The 27,025-nt window shown below is 41.1% G+C and overlaps 1 protein-coding gene across 3 annotated transcripts in view; it reads left to right on the forward strand.

Annotated features, from left to right (window-relative positions):
- The window catches only part of PTPN12 (protein tyrosine phosphatase non-receptor type 12), a 113,686-nt gene that overhangs the window by 29,110 nt on the left and 57,551 nt on the right, over positions 1-27,025 (forward strand). For 2 of the 3 annotated variants that reach the window (XM_061582104.1, XM_061582105.1), the window contains exon 3: positions 22,831-22,939. In XM_061582104.1, coding sequence (XP_061438088.1) covers positions 22,831-22,939 — 109 coding nt within the window. Of the gene's footprint in view, positions 1-10,934; positions 11,058-22,830; positions 22,940-27,025 lie in introns of those variants that run through there. The other variant, XM_061582106.1, reaches the window with a different exon arrangement.

The raw sequence follows: 27,025 nt of genomic DNA on the forward strand, positions 1-27,025 counted from the left end.
AGAGCAATGTGGAAACAGTTGCAGACGGAATTAAAACTCTCCTCCGCCCATCACCCCCAGACAGATGGGCAGACGGAACGCTTGAACGCCGTTTTGGAAAGATATTTACGAAGTTATGTGTCCTATCAACAGACTGACTGGGTATCATATTTGCATTTTGCAGAGTTCGCCTACAACAATTCTCTGCACTCCAGCACTCAACAAACCCCGTTCTTCGCTAATTATGGATTCCATCCTAAAGTCTTCCCAAGTAGCTCAGAAGGAATGCTGGTACCGGCAGCTGAGGACTTCCTTAAAGAATTGCAAGCGGCGCAACAGACACTGAAACAGCAGTTAAATGAAGCCAAAACGGAGTACAAGCGAGTTGCTGACCTGCACAGGAAGGAGCCCCCCCCTTTCAACTGGGAGACCAGGTATGGCTGTCCACCCGCTTCCTCCAGATGCCGGGCAAATGTAGAAAATTACAAGACAAGAGGGTGGGTCCTTTCAAAATAGAAACTCAAATTAATCCCGTGGCGTACCGACTGAAGCTACCCGACACGTTTAAAATACATCCTGTGTTTCATCAATCCCTCTTAACGAAAGCTGCCCCTCCCAGTGAGTTGCGGCCGGAGGAGCCTCCCGGAGCTCCACTCCTGGTAAATGAGCAGCTTGAGTTTGAAGTTGGGGAGATCTTAGATTCCAGGATCAGACGCCACAAGCTGCAGTACTTAATTCACTGGAAAGGCTATGGAGTGGCTGACAGATCATGGGAAGATGCAGCTGATGTGCATGCTCCAGATTTGGTGAAACTTTTCCATCAACGTTTTCCCCACTGTCCCAAGCCAGACAGGGGGAGGGAGGCACAGCTTGGGAGGGGGGATGGTGTCGAGAGGCAGAGCTGGGGTCCCGAGGGGCTCGGGGAGTTGACAGAAGGGGATTCAGATGGATGGCAGAGGGAAGGGGGAGGAACTTCCCCCCTTTGGAGTGAAGACGAAACAGAGGAAATGCCAGTGATAGGGTCGCCTAGCAATGGGGAGCCTGAGAGCTCTGGAGTTTCAGAGTCCTCCCTGGACATTCCCACGCCTCCCCTTCTCAGCAGCTCAGAGCAAGAGGGAGGGCTGATCACAGCAGAAAAGCGGAGAGACAGTTTACCATCAGCTCCTCCCCTATCCCCCATAATGGAATCGGAAACTTCAGAAGAGGAGGGGGTGATGCTTCCCCCCTCACCGCGCACACGCAGACAGCTGAAAAGACAGGAGAGAAGGGGGGGAAGACGGGCAGTACCTGAGGGGCAGTTAAGGAGGAGCGAAAGGTTACGTGCCCGTTTGGCCCCTTCTTAAAGAACAGGCGGGAAGCAGTCCCTTGCTCTGTCAACTTTCTCCCAGTGCCGCAGGACCTGTAGCCCTGTATTGATTCATGAGAAGACGCAGTCTTTGTTTGGACATTACCCTAATAAAACACAAATTACTTACAACCTCTGGTCTGGTTCCTGAGTCTCATCCTGGGCCTGACAAGTAGAAATGGAAGTGGCAGAGGATTAGAACCCTGCTGCTATATTTATTTCTGGAAAACTTTGCTAGACTGTGTGTGGTTTTGTTTCCTAACTTTAAAAACAAAGTGTGACTAAACACCAAAGGCAGGAATGGAGCACCAAAGAGCATCTGCACAGCAAAGTGGTGCAACTGGTAGTGTTCCTTATACCAGCCATTGATTGCAACCTGCTGGAGTGAATATTGATTGTGGGAAAAATAGATTTTCGGTTTTCCCTTTTTAGCAGCTTCCCCTAACTCCCACCAAAGTTCCAACTGCGCTGCATTTCAAAAAGCCATTTCAGGGTGAGTAAGGTGTTCCAGCTGTTGAAAGAGGAATACAGGAAGAAAGTGGCAGTTAGTATGCAGTGTTACACTTAAGTGGTTAAAATAGGTACTCTTGTAGTATATTTAATGGTTTTGGCTGCTGCTTGATTGCTTGTAATGCAGAAATTATTTAAAAGATTTATAAACACCATTTTAGGTTAACTCTCTTCCCCAGGTGGTTTCTGTACAAAATTCAAAATACAAAACACATAATGCAATCTTTGTCTCTCTTGCAAGGTACAATAAAAACAAACAGAAGGACAGGACCTCTCAAAGGAGAATCTAATCCAAGGGTTGCCAACCTTTTTGGCCCTGGGAGTATACTTGCAAACTGGAGAAACTGTTTGGGCACCACACACAGCAACCAAGTACACACTACATCCTATTTTGTTGGCTGCAATAGAATGCTGCTTTTGGGGCTAATTTCAGAGGGGGAGGGGGAGGGGGAGGAGCCCTGCAATGCCTGGAAGCAGAAAGGCACTGACGTAGTTCAGAGTAGATGGGTATTTTGGAAGCAGCTTCTCCTGGCAGCATGGCAAATAGATCTTAAATTAAAGTAGTCAGTTTAGAGAGAAATAGTCCTTTGCATTCTCCCCTCCCTTGATTTCTTTGAACAGCTGCAGAAAGAATGGCTGAGTCTATTTTTAAAAAAAGTGTGTTCCATTGGTGATAGCTATGCTCATTGGACCTGCTAGGGTGGAGGGCATACTGGCCAATGGTAGGGGGATACACCTAATTCTGGTTTGGCCTCACCCTTCTCCTTTACAGTGATACTAAGAACACTTAAATATTGCAGTATACTTTCTTTACACCAAAGGTGGGGTACATGTAGCCCAGTAGTATCTGGAGGACCACAACTCCCTTCATCCGTAACTTGGCTGTGCCATCCGGAGCTCACTGGAATTGGAGATCAACAATGTATAGAGAGCCACAGGTCCCCCCAGGCCTGCTTTACGCTTAACGTCTCATTGAACTTAAGAATAGTCTTGACTTGGGTTAGTAGGCTTGCATGCTATCATACTTGATTCTGTGTTCGAGGAGAAGTGTGGCCTTTATCACTCCTGTCTGTTTTAATATTCCAGTTAAGCTCCAATTCTAGCATATGAGAGAGAGCCTTGGAGATAGAGGGTGCCATGGGCATGTGTTCAGATCATAGTTGTATGCCCCCTCTCACACATGAGCGTGGAAATATGCTTCCAATCTACTCGGCATATTGATGATGACAAATGGGCTGTTGGGTTCCCCTGCCTATGGTTGGCTTTAAAGTGGAAATAAAAAGGATAGATGGCAAACTGCTGTGCAGATCTTACTCTTGGCTCTGCTTGGATAAGAAGGAAGGCTTGGGACTGTTTGGCAGAGCAAAAGCCAAGGGGAGAGGAGTAATCTGTACACTTGACCAGGGCCTAACACACTGGTGAGGAATGTCTGGCCTGTGGGCCTAATTAAGCTTGCCAGGCCATTTTGCCAAAACTATGCTCTGCTGCTCTGTGCCTGATATCATGGCAGGTAAAAACATGGTTCACTGCTAAAAGTGGGGTTTGTAGGCATTGCCTATCAGCTTATCATTGGTGCCTGTAAAGCCCTGTGCCTTTGCCTGCATGATTTGATTTCAAACTACATGGGCAAAGGAAAGTGGGTTGCCTGATGTCATTATGATGGTAGGCGATTAATCTGTAGGTGGTCTTCATCTCCCATAGTTGGCCCATGGGGAGTGGGGCAGGTAAGGATCTGGCTCGCAGCCTGGATACAGTTCCCCTCCCCTGGCCTAGGAGAACTAGCAATTGGACTGCTGTAAACCATTACTATGAGGAGAAAAACTGAAACTAAAAGGTAGAAGATCGTGCATAAGGATATTCTTGTAAACCTGTTTCTGCCTGGTCTCCAGAACTTTGAGGTTTACTGGAGTCAAATAGAAATTGTGTTACAGCATATCGAATATGCATTATTCTAAACACAGTTGTTGCTGGCCCAGGACTTTCTCCAGAACAGAGATTCTAGGTTTGGGACCTGGATTTTCAGTGTGGAAACATGCTACTATTATCTTATTTTTTCTCTAGAAATAGTTTGAGATCTTCTTTTAGGATCTTTGTTTTTCTTAAAAAAAAACCCGTTTCACAGTGCATTGCATATATCACTGTGAGGAGAGGCAATGCTAATAAGGAAGTTAAAGAGCCGAAAGGCCCCTGGAAGGAATGGCATTCCACCTGATTTTTTTTTATTGATCACCCTCATTGGTGATCATGATAGTAGCTGTTTTATTTACATCTGTTGATGGAACTGGGAAATTCCCATCTGACTGGGCAGTGGCCATTGCAGTGCCTGTATACAAGAAAGGTCCTCGAAATCATCGTATAAGCCTTTTGGATGATGTTAGTGAATTGTATGCAAGACAACTTTTGGATAAGCTCTTGGCTGAGGAACAAGCAGGATTCAGATGTGGTAGATCTACAGTTAACCGCTGCTTTCTATTGCCTGTTGGGGAAATATACATCCCCCCTGTCACTTTTTGTGGTTTTTGTAGACCTTTGATCAGCTCTCAATTCTGTATCCTGGCCTCACCTTTGGCATAAACTGACTCTTCTGAGCATAGGTTTAAGCTGCTAAGGAGAATCTGGGGACTGTATGAGAGAACTTTACATATGAGAGCTACCTCGGATGTTGAGCTATCTCAAATTCTATTAATGAAAATAAGGAGTATACCAGGGGTGTTAACTCCTTTTTTATTTAACTGGTTTCTCAATGACATAGTTTCATCCCTCTCCCGTATGGAGTTTCTCCCCATGCATTTAAGGAGTATCTCTGTGGTGCTGTATGCAGATAATGCCATTCTTCTCTCACATACTCGGGTGGAGATGTGAAGGCTTGTAAGGGCTTTAGCTTCTTACTGTGCCAGATAATCTCCAGGGCTGTGGAGTTGGTATGCCAGACCTTCGACTCCGACTCCTCTATTTTTCTACTCTCCGACTCCAACTCCTTCATAAATGGCAAATGTATATTAACTAGTAATAACAAATTTACTGTAGTAAAATGGTAGCACAAGGCATTTCATCACCACCATGTGAATCCAGAGCTTGGAAAAGTTACTTTTTTAAACTACAACTCCCATCAGCCCCAGGGATTGGGCTCATGGGAGTTGTAGTTTAAAAAAGTAACTTTTCCAAGCTCTGGATTCACGTGGTGGTGATGAAATGCCTTGTGCTACCATTTTACTACAGTAAATTTGTTATTACTAGTTACTATACATTTGCCATTTATGAAGGAGTCGGAGTTGGTACATTTCTACCGACTCCGACTCCACCCAAAATTGCTTCCGACTCCAAGACTCCGACTCTGACTCCACAGCCCTGATAATCTCTACAGGCTAATTGTGCCAAAACAAAAATCATAGGTTTTGGGAAGAGGAAGAAGAAATATTGATGGCAAATGGATAATCAGCTGCTTGAACAAGTTGATATGTATAAATACTTGGTTGTGACATTTAAAAGCTCAGGGTCTTGGCCACAAACTTGAAAGATAGATCTGTGATAGCTGATACAACTGCTAATGTCACTCTTTGTTTTTTGGTTGGAAGATGGTGGCATCTTTGATAGAACTTTAAGGATAAATGTGACAAAAGCACAATGTTCAGGTAGGTTAAGGTTAATAGGACATTGAGTATGATTGGCTGGAGTATTTGCAAGAGAGGGAGGAATGAGTGAGTGAAAGGTTTGAAAAGGGAAAGAAGTTACAGTTGGGGGAGAGTGGTTGTTGGAGTTAGGGCTAAGTATATGTGTTAGTCAGTGTGGCGGTTGGGTTTAGTGTGGGTAGGTAGGCAGGTTAGGTTTAGGACTGTATCAAATATAACATCTATAATTTATGCTGTAATTATAATAAACGCTTGTTTGTTTATTTAAAATACACATGCATGCTTGGTCTTTACTTCGCTACCAAACAGGGTTCTAAGCACTAATAACTACATATAAAACCACAGTATAAGCCACATTCATCCCATTAGCCACTTCCAGGGAGGAGGTGGGATTGCTGAGGTTTGTGGTGCAGTAGCTAACTGGCCAAAGCTGAGGCAAGCGTCTTTGGAGTGTGAAGGAGCAGGAAGGATTGTAGGTCTGGGACCTGGGACGCGACAGTAAACTACTTCCTCAGATGCCATAAGAAGCATCCATGTGAGTTCATTCGGATATTGCAGGATTGGAATCAATACAGCATAAGTTCCTATCCGTTGTGTTGGGGGTGCCTAGATCTACCTCTAAGGTTCAATCAGAGACAGCTTGTCACTCAGTGGGAATGCTGACCCAGAGAATGGCCATTTTTTTTTTTAGCTTAAGATGGTCTTCCAGCTGGTCTCACCTCTGGTTCTTTTGGCTTATGACTACATGGGGAGGGATAGTAGGGAGCTATGATGTGTTCACTTATCTCTATGCTGGGCTTTTCGCTAGCCTATTTGATTATGGAAGGCTGTGACAGAGCCTAAGAGGAGGTCTCTAGACCACAATGGCACTTGTGGCTAAGTGAATACAATATTCAAAGGTTTTACTCCCATTCCTATAAAGGTGCCTCCATATTTATCTCTTAGTCACACTCAAGAGTTGAGGTGGCTTCTGGCTAATGCAGATCAAACTCCTTGCAACTGATGGAGGTGAAGGGATGCTTTGGGGCACATCATGGTGTGGCTAGATGTTGCCCAGTTGGATGCCTGAAGGTAGAGGATCTGATACATTTCCTAACTGAAAGTTGATTATGCCAAATTCTGTCGTCTTTTGCTGCCCAGTTTTGACTGGCTCTGCCTCTGTACCACCATTTTGCAACTAATGGGCCTCAGTAATTCTCAGCAATCTCAAGTGGGCTCTGGAAATGGAAATTTTGAGAATCTCTGTTCTAGCATGACCTGTCAAGCACAATAAGTTATGGTAACATGCTTGAGCAGAATTCATTCTGGATCAACCGTGAGGCAACATGGTTTGAATAATTGCCATTTAGGAGAAACAACGGACATTTAAGTGTTAACAGCTCCTAGGTGACTGATCAGCTGTTTAAGCTGTAGAAAGTTGCACAGTCTGAGGACATACTGTAGGAAAGCTATAGAGCAGCCAGGAGACCTATCAAAAGGGGAACCAGAGCAAAGCAGTATTTTGAGCGATGCTGGTACCTTCTGGTGCCACTCTGGGCTTCTTCTGGGAGGAAGGGCAGTTTATAAATTTAATTATTAATTAGTGCAATGTTGTTTTTATTTATTTATTTATTTCATTAAACTTATAGACCGCCCCATAGCCGAAGCTCTCTGGGCGGTTCACAAGACAAGAAACATCAAAAATACAATAAATGTGTAGCAATATAAAAACACATTAAAAGTTTAATATCTAAACTTAATATCTAAAAGTTACATATCTAAAACCCCCAGCATTTCCCGTGTAATGCCTTTATCTAAGTCTTCAGCATTTTTTAAAAAAGCCTGCAGTCTTGGTTGAAAACCAAGGATGTTCAGGCTCTTTCAACTAGTCCTTCCCCTACCACATCTTGCATCTTAAGGACCAGCAGGAAAGGACATCTGACCCTCCATACTGTTTTTTATGTCTGGCCATGGGGGTGGGGAGAGAACAGGGTATAACCCCTAAAAACTAAAAGAAGCTGAAATGAAAGCAGGATGATTTATTTAGCAACAAAGAAATGAAAGTGGGCGCAACAGAACAGGCTTTTCTGGATGCTATATTCCTGGCTTTAGTTGCCTGTTGCCCAAGATTTTTAGCCTAATTTGAAGAGGGGATCTTGTAGACTAAGAATCTATACAATTTGCAATAACGTGCTTTAAACTAGTGGCTCTCCTTACGTTGTTGGATTCCATCTCCCATCAGCCACAGCCAGCATGGTCAATGGTCAGAGATAATGGAAGCTGTAGGCCAGCAACATCTGGAGGGCCAAAGGTTTCCCACTCCTTTAGTATAGGGTGCATGCCAGGTCAAAACACCAAGACTAGTCAGAATAATGCAGTGTTCCAATACAACAAATTAAAAATATGTACAAGTCATTATGAAACAAATATAATTGCTTATATTAATGGTCCTCTTACTGTCTTGTTCAGTCATCCCCTATGGAGGCTTTTCCCAACCTGGGGCCCTCCAAATCTTTGTTTGTTTGTTTATTTATTAGATTTATATCCCACCCTTTCTCCCAGTAGGAACCTAGGGTGGCAAATGTTGTTGGATTACAGCTTCTGTCTGCTACAGCTCGCATAGTCAATGGTGGGATTGTAATCTAACATCATTTTATCTAGCAACATAATAAATTTTGTTTGTACTGTAAGACTAAATACATCAGTGCAATAAGCTGTTCTTGAGATAATAACTTGATTTCAGTGCATGAGCTGCTAAAAACCATTTCAAAAACCAACATCTCTCTTAACTGGATAAAACAGGGTAGAAATGTTCACCCTTCCTGTTTAGCCTATTGCTACCAGCTAAGGAATGTACTTTCTACAAAAGGGCTGTTTGTGATACAGCTCAATAGTTATTGAACAAGTAGTCAAATAAAAAAACTTGTTCTGAGACTTCAACTTTAATAACCCTCACAGCTAGAATGTCATACTGTAATGGTTCACATTTGGAATATCTAATTCTAGGCTTCTCTACTCAAACCAACTGTATATAAGTTTCAACTGGATGCCAATTCTGTTTGGAGATCAAAACAGAAGCTTTCAGCTCTAAAAGAAATAGATGGACTTTCCATAATGGGCATTACCGTAATTATTGCTACTGTAAAATAAAGAAAGCCAAACCCAACATTTGAGAGAAGTGCCCTATCAAGGTAGTTTGGGAATATGATGATTTCCCTGAATAGGAAAATGTCTGGAAATGGCCTCCATCTTTTCCAATATCTACTGGATTTGATGGTTGTAGAGTTTTGCTGAAGCTGGGACAGGTATATCTTCTTTCCCCAAGTGCCATCCAATGGACTGGTGGTAACAGCCTCCTTCCTAAAAATGTCAATGACCTTAGCAGAGAAGTCCTTACTTACTAAGACTTGCAGGCACGGTGTTTTTTTCCTTTAAAGGTACAGAGGAGAGGAAAGAAGAATCCCTCTTTGTAAACTGCTTAATGCCCCAGCAATTTCCTTGTGGCAGGGAGTTTCATAGTTCAGCTTTCTTCAAGCTTAGTACAGAAATTGGCTCTGGAAGTATCATGATTCAGCCTCCCAGTTTTAGAAAGAATCTGCTAGTCCATAGGAAGGGCTTTTTATTTTGTTTTCACTCCCTTTTACATGCATCTCAAAGTATTTTTACTCACTTTCTGTCATTTTTTCTGTCCTCCCTCCCCTCCGCCGCCCAGCAATTAGGCTTGGGGAAAAAATCATTCTAGATTTTTTTCATGCCTAATTGTTTGTGGGATGGGGTATCTGCTTGGGGATTGTAGCTAGGGAAGGTAGAGTTAAGTCTTTCCCTAGTAACACTCTCCACAAAGCCACTCACCCACCCACCCACTGTACAGCAATTAGACTTGAAAAAAAGTCTTCTATTGGCAACAGTAGAAGGCTATTTTCAAGCCTATTTACCATGCAGGAGAGATATTTTTGGCAGTAGTCACAACACACAGGAGGGGTAACCCTTCCTGTCCCATTTACAACCCTTCAAAATCACAATTTGGCTTGAAAAAAGCCTTCTGTTGAAGCCAGTATGATTTTTTTCCAAATCTGATTGCACTTTTTTTTCAGGGGGGGGATGCTGTGGGCTGGATAAGGAGGCCTTATGGGCTGCATCCAGCCAGTGAGTGGTTCATCATCAAATGGCAGAGATCCCATGGGGGATTCACACTGCACTTCTGCAGATGCAATTTATTCCCTAGTGTTAGAAGGTATAAGCCTTCTCTTTTGGATGCCCCATTGTCTTGATAGGCAGATTATTTTATTAGTATAATATGTTCTATACAGAAGTGCTAAGAACAGAGTTTTTGAAGCTAGCTTGATTGTAAACTTTATTCTTCTGCATCTCCAAGTAGTTCAATTTGAGTACTGGTAAAACTCCTGAGACATAAACAGAGATCCTTCGCTGTATTTTCTATTTTGTTTTAACTTTTCAACCCTGTACCATTTAAAAATATTTAATCTTTGAACTGGGTTTTTTTATCTAACATGCAAACTCCCATACTAGGAAAAAAGAAGAATGCGGAAAAAATGAACCAGAGTGCTTTCCATATATATATATATATCTTTTTCCCTTGAGACATCTGCTTCTTTTAGAACAATCTCCACTCTGCTGGCAGAATGTTACAGGCCTAATGCTTTTTTTTAGACACTGTCCACTCAAACAAATTGCAGTAGATTACATGTAATATTCAGTCATGATTGTGTTTTTTGTCAGCTAGGGTTTGCAGTTAGTAACAGTTTTCTCAAATGTAATCCAAAGGAAAACTTTTTATAATGTAACAATTAACAAAGTAAGTAAATTAATTCAAGCTTCTTGTTTCCAGTCATTTTAAGTTGGTTAAAGAAAGCCTTTCACATTTCTGTGTTCTAGAAAAGCAAAAGAATGAACATGCACACAGATGCTAAAAGAAATTAGGTGGTTTTGTAAGAAGTTTTGTGATTAGGTGTTTCTGGAGCGTGTGGCAATTTATTTACTTTCAAATAAACTTTAAATTGTAAAGAACTATCAGTATAGTTGCATATTTATTACTATGATTGTTGCAGATGATAGTAATTTCTAGTTTTAACAGCTGGCTTCTTGAAGAGCCTATATGTTGGCATATGACACTGCTCTGAAATGTTTGTCAGCTTTAAGGTCATTAGATGGCATCTGTTTAAATTGCTGAGTGAGGCCTTAACTACTGCTCCAACCAGAGCTTGGAAGTAATTCGTTAGGAAAAACAAATTACTTATAGTTCATTACTTTTTGAGGAACGAGTGGGTAATTTCTTTACATTTTGATTGTAATAGAATGAGGAGTAATTTCATTACTTTTGACCTGTAATTGTAATGTTTCCAGTGTTACTTTTGGGTGTTACTTGAGGGGGAGCAGGGAAAACATCCTGCTCCTGATTCGTTGATAAAAATCACATGCTTCTGCGTAGCATTGCTCTTCCCTCGTGCTCTGTGGGTGTTTAGGAGGCGACAAGGGAGGAGGTGGAGTGGAGAAAAATTGTTAAAAAAATGGACGGTGGTGAAGAATGGAATGGAGTGAGAAAGGAGCTGGAGGGCAAGGAGGCAGCAGCAGAATGGACATGAAGAAGCATGGAGGTGAGAGAACGTGTGTGCGAGGGAGTAGCTACTTTGCTCCATTTGCAGTGTTTTAACTTTTTTGCACCCCAAGGGAAAATGCTTGCTTTGTGGCAGGGCAGGGTCCGGGAGGTGGTTGAGTGAGAGAGACTATGCTTGCTGGCTGAGAGTGGGTGGGTGGGTTGCACGTAGTTTGGAGTGCAAAGCTCTGAGTGATGGCCTCTGCCTCCCTCCCTACCTCCCCTCTCTTACCAGCAGAGAAACGAGTGACCACTGCTGCTAGCTAGCTGTCTAGAAGTAGCAAGGCTGCTGAGAGAGCAAGGAACAGAGCCAAAAGCCTCCTCACAGCTGCGGCTTTGGGGTGAGGAAGGGCCAGGTAGAAGTTTCAGCAGCAAGGAGCCAGGATCCTAAAGAGCTGCTGTTCCAGTTTTCTTTCCTGGCCATCCTTTCTTCCTAACAACCAGGATGCATCTTTGTCTTCTGAGGAAGGTGTTCCCTGGAAGTTCTTTTGTGCAAATTAAAAAAATCCCTCTCCCCGTGGCAAATGCAAAGAGTTCCAAAGAGGCACTTGTTAAAAATCATTATATAGTTAACTTACAGTACAATCTATACAGGTCTACTCAGAAGTAAGTCTCTCCAGGTAAATCAAATTGGTTATAGGATTGCATTAATAAGGACTGGTTGAAGCCTTGAAGCTGTACTAATTGGGGGGGGGGGAGAGGAGAAAAAAATATTAATAGTACAAAGATGCATCAATCTGGTTAAGGCAAGTAAAATTTGATGCCTAAAACACAAGGACTAACCTGCAATTCAGTACATGTCTACTCAGACGTAAGTTCCATTGGGTTTAATGGGACTTACTCCCAGGCAAGTGTATATTGGAGTACACCCTTACTTGAGAGTAAGTCCCATGGAACCCAGTAGAGTTTACTTCTGAGTAGACATGTATTGGATTGCAGCCTTAGTTTCCTTTTGCAGCCATTTTAATTATGCCTTCTGTATCTTCACAACAGCCATGTGAGATAGGTTAGGCAGAGAGTTAGGGACTGGCCCAAGGCAGTAAATAAGCAAAACCAATGATGAGTAAAAATTTAAAATGTGAAAATGCTCATGCTCAGAGTATTTTTGTTGCTGTTTGTCAAGGCTTTGTGTTTTTTTTTAAGTCTACTGTCTCATAACTTCTTTTTGCCTGAGAATGTTGTATTTCATAGTTACAGATGTTCTTTGTTTTAAAAAAATAGCCCAAATTCTGTGGTGTTTTGTTTTAACTTGAGTTCTTTCCATGGTTTAGGGTTGGCATTGTAGGGGGTCAGGCTCTTGTGCATTTAACAGCTGTGGGGCAGGTAGAAATTAAATGGGGTAAGCCTTTTCTACTATGGGAATGCAATTATGGGGAAAGATTCACCTGTTAACATTCTGTCTGTCAGACATCTTATTACTTGTGTGTGCCCCCCCTCCAGAGTTGCTTTTGATTTGTGAATGCCATGACCATTACCATTCCTTCCCCCTGTTTCTTTGCAACAAACCTGTGAGGTAGCTTAGGCTGAGACAATATATGTCCGTAAGCAACAGTTGGTAGTTGTAGCTGGTACAGCATTAATACTGTTGAAATGCTGAAATGTATTTTGGTGGAGTCTGGTCCTATATATGTCTACTCTGAATTAAACCTCATTGAGTAAAATGGACAAGTATATAGGATTGCAGATTAATTTTTACCTCTGAAAGGCACACGCTGTCAGACAGAACTTAAGAGACGTACTTTTCTGGAAGTGTTTGAAACAAGTGGGTAGGTGGGGAGGGAGTTGTGTTAATCTAATTCGATTATCAACATACTGCACTCCAGATGTTGTTGGACTACAACTCCTATCAGTCTCAGACAACAAAACCAATTATCATGGATGGTGGAAATTGTAGTCCTACAACATCTGGAGGGCACCATGGTTGGCTATTCCTGGTCTAGAGGCCCCACAAGTAACTTTCATTATTTGTTGCACTACATGCAAGAACATAAGAACAGCCTGCTGGATCCAACCACTGGCCCATCTAGTCCAGCATCCTGTTCGCACAGCGGCCAATCAGATGCCCTAAAGGGAAGCCCACAAGCAGGACCTGACTGCACAAGCAGCACTTTCTTCACTTGTATTCTCAGCAACTGATATTCAGAAGCATACTGTCTCTGGCATTGCTAGGTGCCGCTGATAGCTTTATCCTCCATGAATTTGTCTAATCCTCTTTTAAAGCCATCCAAGCTGGTGCCCATCAATGCTTCTTGTGGTAGCAAATTCCATAGTTTCATTATATGCTGTGCTAGACTACATTTTTAATTGCTGGAGAAGGGATAACATTTATGCTGGTGGATTACTTTTGATATGTGCATTTTCTGTTTACCTACATTATGTCTCTTAAGTTCCGCTTCTGACAATTCAGTTGTGCATACATGTCTACCCAAGGAGTTCAGTGGGACTTACTTCCTGGAAAGTATGTACAGGATTAAGTTACCTCTAAGTTATACTGTTGACAAAAACAATTACAAAGGCAACTAGTAAAGTACTAAAGTTTCCATTTTTCTTTGATAAGTGATTGCCATATTGATCAAAATGTGTTTTAGTTGAAAGGGGTGCTGCAGTGTTTTTCGCAGCACAACATGGGCATGCCCTCAAGCGCCACAATAGAATGCCTATTCAGTACTGATGGCAGCTTAATGACTGTAAAAAGACATTCCTTGTCTGACGTGCTCTTTGAGCAAAGATGAGACATAACAGAAATGTATTGTAAAAGCAGCATTTCAAGTCTAACATTTGTTTTTGAGTGAAAAACTATACATGTGTTGAGGTATCACCATTGCTGGGGTGGGGGTGGATGTGAGATTCTGTTATGCCATTCTGTTAATCTTTTGGATAAAAAAATTATTATACTCTGTGTGTGTGTGTGTGTGTGTGTGTGTGTGTGTGTGTTTATTTTTAATGTTGTTTTAGTCTACTTAGATGTGCAGCAGTCAAGGCCAGAATCTTGTAGGCACCCCCATTTTTTTAAAAAAAAATAACCTAAGTGTAATTGTAGTGATTACTTTTGAGTAACAGTAAAGTACAGTTTCTTTCAGGGTAATTGCAATGGTAATTTATTACTTTTTGGGGCCATGTAACAGTAACTGTAATTTATTACTTTTTAAAAGTAATCTTCCAAGCTCTGACCCCAACCCACACTTAAGTAGAGTGCCTTGCAGAGTAATTTCAGTTGATGTGTTGTGGAGAAATCATAGACCATGCTCAGGAAGTTAATTGAATTGTAATCATATTTGATTGCTTGTATATTGGATAGTGTTGAACTCTTACTCAGCTATGAAACTCACTGGGTGATTTGGGTTAGTTGCACTCTGAGCCTAACTTATTCTGTGGACAGTTAGGTTCTTCCTCACATTTCCACCATTTTATCCTATGCATTTCCTCCTGGAGTTTTTTGGAGGAAGGGCAAGCTATAAAAGTGGTAACTTCATCAAATAGCTTTACATTTCTTTTGCAGAACACTTTCATACTAGGGCAACTTTCATAATTGAAAAGGAGTCTGTAGTACCTTAAAGACAAATGTATCGTGGCATAAGCTTTCATAGGTTACTCATATTTATGTAATAGTAATTGGTGATCCACAGTATTGCCACAATAAATTTGTTTTCATGGTGCCACAGGACTTTGTTTCATACAACAGGCCATAATAGTTACCCCTCTAGATTTCATAAATGAAAGTGGGGGGCACATGGACACAACACTTGTTCCTGACTTAATATATCATGGTTGATTTGAGTCCAAAGTAGCCCAGTAGGTGTCATAGTAACTGAAAACCAATATCAACTATATGAAACTAATATCATTTATACAAAATACATTCTTGAAAAGATTTCTTTCTCTGAAAGACCTGTAGCTTCAGATTCTGACTTTTTATTTATATTTTCAGGAGCTTTAGAGATTTGAAGATTTGCATGGATTAAAATGAGGTTTCCTACTCCTTTCACTTATTTGATTTAGTATATTTCCAAACATAGATCAGTTTATTTCCCATGGTGCATAAGATGGAAGAGTTTGAAGCAGGCAAGATGAGTTGAGAGTTGTCCATGTCTGTTATGTCCATGTTGCATAGTTATTAGGAATCATTTTGAAGGAGTAAAGAGCAACTAAAACAGTATTTAAAACTTTGTCTTAAAAATAATTTTACTTATCATTCTGAAAGTTCCCCTCCCCAATTTCCCCTCAGATTTCCAGTTTTTCCATTGGGGGGGTCGAGAGAAGAAAGTTTCATCCCATTTTTTCCAGATATTTCCTCCCTGTGGCTTCATGAATGGCAAGAGACAAGGGAGTAGTTGAAGTTAAGAGGGTGAGAGTTATTAACTAGGGATGTGCATCAGATTTGGACACATTCCAAGCTAAAGTGGGCTTGTCAGAGTCAGAGTGAGAACTATATGAAATGGAATGAATGGAAGACCTATGGAGCACTTTTTGGCAACTGGGCAATCCAGATTATAAAAAAAATAAAATCCTGCAGACAAGTGTCTGCTAAAAGCAGAAATAATGTCTCCAAATTTACCATATAAGCCTCAGGGAATAATGCCAGAGTGAGATGATGAGGAAAGGGAGAGCAAACACAAGAATGAAGAGAAGGTGGAAGAAAGTTCCATTGTGAATTTATTTGAAAAGTGATTCCCTTTTAGTTTTCCCCACCCCCCAGAACATTAAAAGGTGTCTAATTCAAAAGCCCCTGGACCTAGTTGTCTGCAATTTGGCATGTGCTTACCCAGGGCACCTCTCTCACTCCTGCAACTTTCAGATCAGTTTCCCACAAACACCAGGGCAGATTAAGTTATTTCTTTTTTACCTGCTCCAAAACTGTAGGTAAACTTACTTAAACTGTAACAGCTGTCCTTGCAGGAAAACCAGTGCAGTATCCTTCTGATATGTGGCAGGTAAAATTTATTCCCTCAGAAGGGGCAGCCTTGCCTACAAATTTCATCTAATTCTTCCCAAAATAAAAAAAGTTATAGATGTTTCTCTTTTTATGAGACAAAAAAAAAAATCAAAATGTGAAGTTGCCGAGCAGAAAAGCCCCTGAATCTATTCTGGAAGCTTTATCCACTCTGGAGGGAGGGGCTGCTATGCCTGCAAATTACATCTGTTTCTGCCAAAAGGGGTAAAAGTTGTAGCCATTTTTTAATTTCCCAATAGTGAATGGAGTAGGGAAATGACTTGGATTAGCTCTGAAACAAATCAGGCAGCCTACAAAGTGCCTTGGGCCAAGGCTGTCCATTTTTTTAAATTGCCAGTTTGGGTTCAGAACCAAATCTGGCTGGAGCTGATGGGAGTTGTTGTACAGATCATCTGGAATGCACCACATTGAGGAAATTGATGTTGAGAGGGACAAAGAGTCACAAGTTGGGTGGGGGATCAAGGAAAGGATCTCTGCTGCATTGTCTGTTTCAACACTGTTACAGTATAAGAATATATATACCTTTTGGGGAAACATCAGGGAAACTTCCTGTAGGTTTGTATTGTGGATTAGGCTCTTGGAAGTAATGGCTTGTGGCGTTTGTGCTGGCATGTACTGTGAGCTTCCTCTACTGAGGGAGGGTCAGGAAAAAGACAAAACAATGGGTAAAGAAAAATGCTCATTCTGAATAAATGCCTGTATTTGAGTGATGCATTTTTAACCATGAACTGATAGCATCTAGAGATTTCTGACTAAAAGCAAAGCAAATTTCTGATGGACTTAGAATTCACTGTTGTAGTTTCAATTCATAGAGCAATCCAAACCCGGGGCCTGGGCGGAGTGTCCACTGGCTTATTCTGACCAGGGTAGAATGTGTGGGGAGTAGTTTTTTAAAATCAATGTGCCAACTTGCAGCTGACCGATTCTCCCCCCCCCCAACTTTAATAGATGCCTAGCGCAAAACCCCCTGGACATGCTTGTCTCTAATTTGGCATGTTTTTACCAAGGGCACCCCTCTCATGTCTGCATGAGAGACATGAGAGATCCAAAGCCATAATTTTCCCACATCAGAAAGTTTCATTTTTCAAGGTTTCTATGATCTGCTCGTGGTGGCAGCCTACCTGCTCGCTGGGCAAAGCTTTGAGCCTCTGATTAGGTGGAATTCCTCCACTATTAATATTCATTTCCGCTGATTGAGATTGATGGGTAAAAACTTACATGCCACCCTAACCCCACCCCCAGCCATCAACAGCTGTCAGATAATTAATTTATTTAACATTTTTCTAAACTATATTTATAACCATTTTCTAACTAGATTGAGGGGCTAGGCAAGAGGTGGGGAACTGGATCCTGACCTCCTCCAATCCCCATGGACCATCTGAGGCTGCCCACCTGTCCGCTGCCATGCCACCAGGCTTAGCATTTTTCTTTGCCTGTGTGGTCTGAAGTCAAACTGTACAGGTAAAAGCTCAGATATGCAGGCATTGATTATCAGCCTGTTGGCGGAGCCTGCAAGCTCCACTTCTTTTGACCATGCAGTTTGAAATCAAACTGCGGGCAAAGGCACATGTAGATAATGCCAGGTGGTGGGCAAAGCTTGGGAAAGATGGCTTTGTGAGCTGAATTAGGACCTCTTCTTGGACAGAGGTTTCCCTTTGCTTGCTTAGGTTGAAGAACATGAAGACAACTATTGACTCATTGACTTTTGGGTGCAAGCATGGAAATTAGAAAAAGGAGTGGGACAGGGATTTTTATTGCCCCCTCAATTGGGGGGATAAAAGTTAACAAATAAGCCCTGGAACAAACCCTTTATAGAAATGACTTTACAAACCACTGGAGCAATCTGAATTTCATGTATGAGAGGGCCAGCAGAGGTAATCTAGTAGCCTTGATTTTAAAAAACATTTTAAAGGAAGATCTATGTGGTGCTGAAATTTGTGGTCCTAATTACCTGAATGTATGCTAATGATAAACTTTTGGGATTACAATTAGCTTTACTACTAGTAAACCAGCAGTGTTCATAGTGAAAGAAGGAATTTCTTTGTAAAACTTTGAAATAAATACACACACAGCAATAATTGCTTGTGTCAACATGCGACAGATGGGGAAAGTTGGATTACCAAAGAAGTGTTATCTGGAATAAGAGGTACTCAGAGGAATATTTAGATAGAAAAGTTAGTAAGCACTATGGATTGCCTGTTGAGCTGATTTGCGTGCTGGTGCAGTGAAAAAATAATAGAAGCTGATGGATCATTAGATGTGGAGTACTTTCATGACATGCAGTTCTGTTAATGGCACTGTTTTCTTAAGTTGGCCATGCTTTGCAGCCTTACCTGCATGTAAGGTCTAACATTCTTTTCCCTGAATAAAGGCTTCACTGCCCTTTGCTTCTAAACCATGTCCTCAGCTAGTGTCCAAGCATAACATCTCTGGACCTGGTGCAGACTTGTAACATGGTCCTTGTTCTCCTTTGTCCTCCCATGCCTCTCTTTCCCCTTTTCTGTTTCAAAAGTTAGAGGATTGATTGGAGTCCTTTCACTTCTTTTAGTTTCCTTTATTTTAGCTCTTTACATTTCTGGCTAATACACACTTATAGGTGCAGTATGGCATGTAAGTATATTTATACATGGATTTATTGACAAATGCTATTTAGACACTGGACTATTTTCCTGGGGTCTAGTCTCAGTTCTTCCATGTATTCTGGCAAGTGGAGGGTTTGTATGCCTATTAGCAGCAATGACTGTCACTGTCCCTGGTATCTCAGTGTATCTATTTAGGTACTTATTCTCCTGCTGCCACACCCTGTTGTTACTATCTGACTGTACACAGAGAATGCCAGCAGGAACTCTAGCATTCTAAGTTTCTGGGAGAGTATATTTCATAAGATGGCATATTTCTCACTAGGTTGTTTTGGATGCAGTTTGAAGACAAACCTAGCCTTTTCAAAGACTCTCACATTACTGCTCCAGCATGGCTAACAAAGAGAAGTTCAGAAGCTTTCATAATCTGAGTTCATGTTACATTAACCACAGCTTGCGATGTGGTTAATCTTGACTATGGTTAGTCGAAACAAGCCAACTTAAAACCAAAATTTATGAAGCTGGCTTGTTTTAACTAATCATAGTTAAGATTAAACAGTATTTAGGGTTTGGACAACACAGAAGCTGTGGTTAATCCAAAACTAAAGCAGAAGCTACTGAGCTTTTTATGGAGGAGGAAAGTGTTTTGATCTGGGGTGGGAGGCAGGCTAGGATCATTCTTGTACTGCTAAACCATGGTTTAGCACCTTGGTTGAACATTACATCTGAATGAAGCCAATATGTATCGGAATACAAGTACTTGGATTTCCTGTACAACCACTCTCTTTATCTGTTCCAAAAGAGGGCTTTGTCTGAGACCATTCTAACTCTGTTTCTGATTGGTTCCAGGAAATTTTACAAGATCTGGACAGTCCATGAAAATGCAGGGAAGTATGTTTGCATAAACACACTCAAGTGTGGTGATCCTTACACTTGATCTACAGTTTAGCCTAAATGTCCTCCTCTGATACGACCCTAGAGCTGAAAGTGATCCTAAAGGTAATCTAGTCCAAAAATCTGTTAATCAGGAAATCCACTATTTGGCCCCTGTGAACTCTGGCCATTCTTCCCTTCTCGTACTTAGGTTGAGGGCAGGTGACATCTCAGATGAAACAATTTAAATATCCCAATAGATGAGCATCTATGTTCCTGTCCAGAATTAAGTGTAATTTTGGCTGGAAATGACTTTGGAAAGATTTGTTATATTTGGAACACCATTGTATGCAGTTGCGGCCAACAAAATTATAAGTTTCTACAGTCTGATCTTGTATTTTGTAAGGGAGGGTGTCAGCTGTGGATGTGAAAATGTATTACAGTAGGGCCCTGCTTTACAGCGTTCCGCTAATACAGCGGTTGTCAATTGCAGAAAGGCCCTGCTCCTACGGTGCTTGTTCCGCATTTACGGTGCTTTTTGCTTGTTGTGCGCCATTTTCGCAGGATGTGCACCATTATCTTCAATGCATTCCACTTTACAGCGGTTTTCGCTTTACAGCGGGGGTCCGGAACATAACCTGCTGTATGAGTGGGGCCCTAGTGTATGCACTCTGTTTTATAAGGTGTCGAATTTGTGATAGCCAATGGTTTTAATTTCATCTGCTGTTGTGTAGTGCAGAACTGTATTAGGAAACTCCTAAAGGTATACTTTCTCCTCTCCAGCTTGTCTGTAGGCTCATACATTTTGATGCTGCTTGCATTATGCAGAGTAGTGGAATTCCAGTGACTGATAACATTGCTGTCTGACAACTCTGAGACCAGGAAGTATATTGTTCCTGTTTAAAAATATCTTTGTTGCCATATGTGGCAACAGTTTCTCTCTTTCAAACAACTTGTAGTAATAGAAATAAGCAGATATGAGATGCTGAGTTATTAATTTTTTAAAAAAACTAACCATAACCATAAATAAATAGAAGCTACATGGATAGCCTAGCTCTCAAATCTGAAAAAGACGTGGTATGTGTTAATCAGGAGATCCAATTAGGGATCATGCATTCTATGCCAGGATTGAAGGGTCCAGTACGATTTGATGCATAGGCCAGAATTTGGAATGGTATGCATGAATCCTCACTGGATCTCCTGATTACCAGCATGCAAGTTTTTAAGGTGATAATCTAATTTTTATCGTTTGCCTAAAAGTTTTGCATTGGGAAATGGAATCAGTATCTCACTACACCAGGGGTGGGAAGTGTCTGCCTATGGGCCACATGTGATCCATGGGACCTCTCCACCTTGCCCTACCCCTGCATGGCTATTTGGCTTGAAAAATGCTCTCTCTCTCCCCCCCCCTCTGTGTGTGAGAGAGAATGAGAGTGGGTGTGTTACGCGTGAAAGTAGATATGGGTGGGTATTATATTCATGTATATCTGTGTATGTGAAAGAGAAGGTGTATGTGTTGGGTGGTGTCGCTCACTTTTTGCATTGGCAAAAATGCAGTTGCATTGCCCACTGCCTGTATGCAGCCCCCAGCATGTTAGCTAGCTATGAGGGAATGCAATCTAGGGTGAGAAAACCTTCTTCACTTCTGCGAAGGTACACTTCCTATTTCTTGAACATTTGTAGGTCAAATTACCTTCATTTATTCTGATATAGTCTATTCCATAAAAACGATTTCACAATATGTAATAGTTTCTGGTTTTGTTCTTTATTTTTTTGTAGTTCTATTTTTATCTTTCTGGTAGGATAATGACAACTAGTGCCCTAAATTTAAGAATAAGAGTCCTGTGACATGTTAAAATAACAAATAATGTGTATGCTTTTGTGGATCTCATCTGATGAAATGTGTATATTCCATTATCCGGTTGATTAAGGCTTCAATCCAAACTCTTTTCATGCTGCACTGTGTGTGGGTTGAATTGAGCGGAGGCGTCCCTTCACTCACTTCTGTTGGCTCAGCTGGCAGATCCACTCTTGGCATCCATGCTAGCAGAGCCCAGTGGAAAGCTCTAAAATGGGGGTGGGGTGGGGAGGGGAGTGGGGCTGAACCAGCTCAGGATCCAGTGGATCCTGACTGGTCTCACAGCTAACATTGGCTGGCATTAGACCCATTCTGCCTGCCCCCTCACCTTCTGCCTAGAGATGTAAAATTTCCGGAAATTTTGAAGCCATGGAAAAAAACCAAAATTTCCCAATTTTTCCAAAAAAATTGACATTTTTGGAAAAATTGAAAAAAAATGCAATGTTAGCACTTTTTACAGATTGAAAGTCACTTTGTTACTTCAGAAACATCAAATGTAATTATGTAGAAGTTGGTTAGGCATAAAATTATCACATTTGGTATATTAAAAGTACATTTTATTCAGACAATTATTACACATTGAATTTACTTATTTAAATTTTTACTTTTTTTGGTAACAAACTGTAAGGAACACCTGAACAGTAAGAAACCTCATTTTGCCAGTTTATGAGGAGCAGGCAAAAAAACCAGAGGAAACCATCAACATTAATATCAAAGAAAAATATTTATGTCTCTGCTAGTCTTCCAGTGTCAAGCAGACATGAAGCATCCTTTCCCATAAAAAGAACTGAGAAAAGGGGGGGACCAAGATTCAGTGAAACATTTTATTCATCATGCTAAAATAAAACATTCCATAATCCATTTTTTCTTCATTTTTTCCAATTTTTCCAATTTTTTGGAAAAAATGCAGTTTTTCCCCTTCAATTTTTCCAGTTTTTTTCTGGGCCTTCACATTTCTACTTCTGCCACATTTGCCGTTCCACATAGCCCTGGTGGTGACAGCAGAAAGTTATGATTGCTCTGTAAGGTGCTACATTTTGTTCTTCTTTGGAATTAAACAGCAAACAAGGCAAGAAGGGAATTTTTAGTCTTAAACTCTAATTTGGCTAAAACAAAATGCTGTACCTTCATTTTCTTGTCATACTAGCAGCCCTCCTATAGCTGTTACAGTAATTCTAGCAGAACTGTTTGTACTGTAATACCCTGTGTTGTCAAGTAGACAGTGCAGGGCATTTCTCCCCATTTCAAATGTTTCTTTGCTGCAGTAACTTGTCATCAATGTAGGAAATGCATGGTGCATGATGCCCTCAAGTGTGCTATATTTTCCATGTTGTGGATGATATTTCCATAATGTGACCAGTTCCATTGTTTGGCATGGAATTCAGGTAAGGATAGTTGTGCAGAATAATGGTAGTAGGAGGACTAGTTAAACTTTTTATCTATAAAGAACTTTGCTGAAAAGTATACAGAACAGCTAAAAAAAGTAACTGAAAACAGAACATTTTAATTACAGAGACTGAGGAGGCTATCAACGAAGTATAGAACAGAAAAGATCTACCCAACAGTCACTGGAGAAAAAGAAGAAAATGTGAAAAAGAACAGATACAAGGACATATTGCCATGTAAGCCCGATTCTTCATTTCAACGGACACTTTAATAACATTTATTAAGATATCTTGCCTGTTAACATTTAAGGTCTCTTGAATAGGTAAATTAGATGGTAATTATTTGCCGAAAGGGGTATTTTTAAGATGCTTCATTTGCCTAAGTGAATGTTTCTTTGTATGTGCGTCAACCTCCCAGTTTCTATTTAAGAACTATTGCTAAGGCTAAAAATCTGTTAATGACTTTAACCTTCCAACCAATGTAGAAAAAGCTTCTCTAACTCACCAAATATACACAATTATTTAGAATGCAATTTTTCTTAAAAAATCTGTTAGTCTGAATCTTAGTGGAAAAACACCTAGAATGAAGACAGACTGATTTTGTCTTTATATGAAGTGCTGAGAACATCTTCTTGTGTGAAACTAAAACCCTTATAATACATAGAGAATTTGGAGACTCCCTAGTAGTTTTACTCCAATATTATAAAACAATAAATTCACATATTATTTATTTATTAATTATTTAATAATAATAATAATAATAATAATAATTTAATTTATGTGTCGCCTATCTGGCCAATGGCCACTCTAGGCGACGTACAAATCAGTTGCAGTAAATGCAGCACAATAAAATACACATAAAATACAATATAATAAGGAAACTATAAATAGGAATGATAACAGTTCAGAGTAATAGGCAATTAGTCCTGAAAATTAACCCTCCCCGGAAGTCCCGAAGGCCTGTCTGAAAAGCCAGGTCTTCAAGGCTTTGTGGAATACATTCAGGGAAGGGGCATGCCGAAGATCGTACGGGAGGGAGTTCCAGAGAGTGGGGGCCGCCACTGAAAATGCCCTCTCTCTAGTCCCCACCAACCTAGCTGTTTTAGTTGGTGGGACTGAGAGAAGGCCCTGAGTGGCTGATCTTGTCGGGCGGCATAATTGGTGACGCTGGAGGCGCTCCATCAGGTAAACTGGTCTGAAACCGTGTAGGGATTTAAAGGTTAGTACCAACACCTTGAATTGAGCCCGGAAAATAACTGGAAGCCAGTGTAGATCGAATAACACTGGAGTGATGTGTTCCCGGCGGCGACAATTTGTAAGTAGTCGAGCCGCAGCATTTTGTATAAGTTGTAATTTCCGGACCGTTTTCAAGGGTAACCCAACGTAGAGCGCATTGCAGTAGTCTAAACGAGAGGTGACCAGGGATTACTGCCAGTGGGAGCTACTAGCTATGGGTGGTCTAAAAATGAAACAAATAAATAAAAATAAATAAATAAATGAGCAGGGAGGTAGGGTTGCAGCCTACGAATGAGGTGTAATTGATACCAGGCTGCCCGGCTCACTGCCGAAATCTGAGCCTCCATGGACAGCCTGGAATCAAGAACAACCCCAAGGCTGCGGACCTGGTCCTTTAGGGGCAATCTTACCCCATTGAACATGAGGTCAACATCTCCCAACCTTCCCTTGTCTCCCACAAGCAGCACCTCAGTCTTATTGGAATTCAACTTCAACCTGTTCCTTCCCATCCATCCACTCACGGATTCCAGGTACTTGGACATGGTCTCCACAGCCAACTCTGGCGAAGATTTAAACGAGAGATAGAGCTGAGTGTCATCCGCATATTGGTGACACTGCAGCCCAAATCTCCTAATGATTGTCCCCAGCGGCTTCATATAGATATTAAATAGCATGGGAGAGAGGATAGAGCCCTGTGGCACACCACAATTGAGAGGCCAAGGGTCTGAAACCTCCTCCCCCATTTGACTTGTATCCCGCTCTTCCTCCCAGTAGCAGCTCAGATATAAATCCTGAATATATGGTGTGTTTTTAATTGATATTTTTTGTGGGGAAAAGTTGGCCATTATTAAAATACTGAACAATTTATTCCTTTTTAAATTCTGTCCATAGACTGAATTTTTTTGGCTAAGGAAGTCTGAACTTCTGATTCCCCTTTAGCTTTGGATGAGCATCTACATCCCAGGTTCAGCTTGCCCATAAGTGGAAACTGGTCATAGAACTATGAACAACAGCACCAAAGTTAACAGGTGTCAGAAAAATGCCCCAAATATAATTACTAGTTAAGCAGTAGAGTGGTATAACCTTTCTTGCCAAATGTAGCCTTTATTGCCAGATCTTCTAAATGGTCTGGTCTGGTTTGTTCCAGTCTGTGGCTTACCATGAACGAGCAAGAAAGTCATGGCTGCTTTGCTTTGTTCCTGCTGCTGCTGCGGTACTGAGAGCTAAGCCATGGTTTGAGTTATCATTTCATGTGAATCCAAGCTCACATTTCCCTTCCCCAAAAGAGCCATAACCAGTAAGTCAAGAACATACCTTCATGGTTTGTTTCGAGAACAAATTGCAAGCTGAGGTCTGCACATAACACTAAGCCAAACCATAGCTTAGGTCATGGTAGCGCAGCAGCAACAGGGAAGGAGCGAAGCAGCCATGTTTTTCTAATTGTGCATCTGCATGCTTGTTCATTCATGCTTAGCCATGGTTTAGCTTAGTATTACTTGCAAATGAGGTCTCTGTGTCAGTGGGGCTGCATGTTTTTGTTGTGTTGGGCATAGAGAGGTTTTTTGACAAATATCTTTGTCAAGGTCTTGGCTGTCATCTGGGCTTAATTGGAATATCTATCACTTTGATACTGTGTATTGCAGAAAGCGTCTTCTGCAACCAGCATATTTCTATACAGGAAGAATAGGGATATTAGGCCAATATTACAGTATCTTGAAAGAAGTATTGCCAAAGACTTTCTACAAGGCAATCTTGAATCTTCAAAATATAGATTGTTAGCCTTGTTCATGAAATTGGAATTGTTTCTAAGAAACAGTAAACAGAGTTTGGCAGATGATTTATCAGCCTTACATAATATAATAATTGGCAATGGAGTTTTGGATTGCCTTCAACACGTAGCTTTAAATTTAAACATTGAACACCAAGTAATCGATTATTTATAAAGTGCTTCTAGAAAAACTAAATGTGCTAACATTTATGATTAAGAGATTGTGCAGAGGAACACATTAGCAGTTAATAATCATTGTCATTGCTTTTTAAAAATATTTTTTTTACACTTTTGAATGATCAATGTACATACTCTGCTGTGGGTGCCTTCTTTTGTCAGCCCAAAATAATTGTGTTTGTATATTTGAAGTTACTCGTGAGCCCCTGGATAGGGAAGATGTCTTGGGTTAATGTTTCTCATTCTCATTTATGTGAACTTACTTTGTTTCTAATGTTAATCTGTTTTGGAAGATTTTGATTTGGGCTTTCAGGGAATTGACTAGCCTAGAAACTGGTTTAATTTAATTCCTAGATAGCTAGAAATGGAAGAAAGCTGCTTTAAAATGGCCCCATAGTGGCAAAATAGTTGTTACTGCATCATACAACTCTATCAACCTACACAGATTCTATCCAGAGGTTCATGGATGGACTGCCTTCAAGTCTATCCCTACTTATTGTGACCCTACGAATAGGGTTTTCATGGTAAGTGGTATTCAGAGGTGGTTTATCATTGCCTTCCTCTGAGGCTGAGAGTGAGTGACTGGCCCAAGGTCACCCAGTGAGCTTCATGGCTGTGTGGGGATTCAAACACTGGTCTCCCAGGTCCTAGTCCAACACCTAACCACTACACCACACTGGCTCTCTATCCAGAGGTTCATAAATACTTTAATAAAGGAGATGATGCATAAGAGGATTGCTGTGAAATAAATAGAAATATGAAGAATAGTGAGCAGTCATAAAAATGAGTGAATAATTCTCTTAGGGTGGACTACAGTAGTGCCAGCATCAGGGGTCGCCCACCTTTTTGGACTAGAGGGCGCATTTCAAATTTTGAGAGAGTGCTGGGGTCACCAGTCACAAAGTGGCTGCCATGGGAGTAATAGCATGACACAGCATGGGTGCCATGGGGCTTGGCATAACACAAAATTAGAGAGCAGTTATGGTTAAGCTTTCCTCATAATTTTATTTCCATATGAGAAAAGGCTTCACCTGTTGAATTTCTGTCTACGCACAGCTGTTAAAGGCACAGAAATCCTGTTTTTCGCCAATACTAACCCTAGACAAAAGCCTAGGCTGCCATTTTTTACCCAGTTATCTGGA

The sequence above is a fragment of the Rhineura floridana genome, chromosome 8 (genome assembly GCF_030035675.1).
Source record: "Rhineura floridana isolate rRhiFlo1 chromosome 8, rRhiFlo1.hap2, whole genome shotgun sequence".
Taxonomy (NCBI): domain Eukaryota; kingdom Metazoa; phylum Chordata; class Lepidosauria; order Squamata; family Rhineuridae; genus Rhineura; species Rhineura floridana.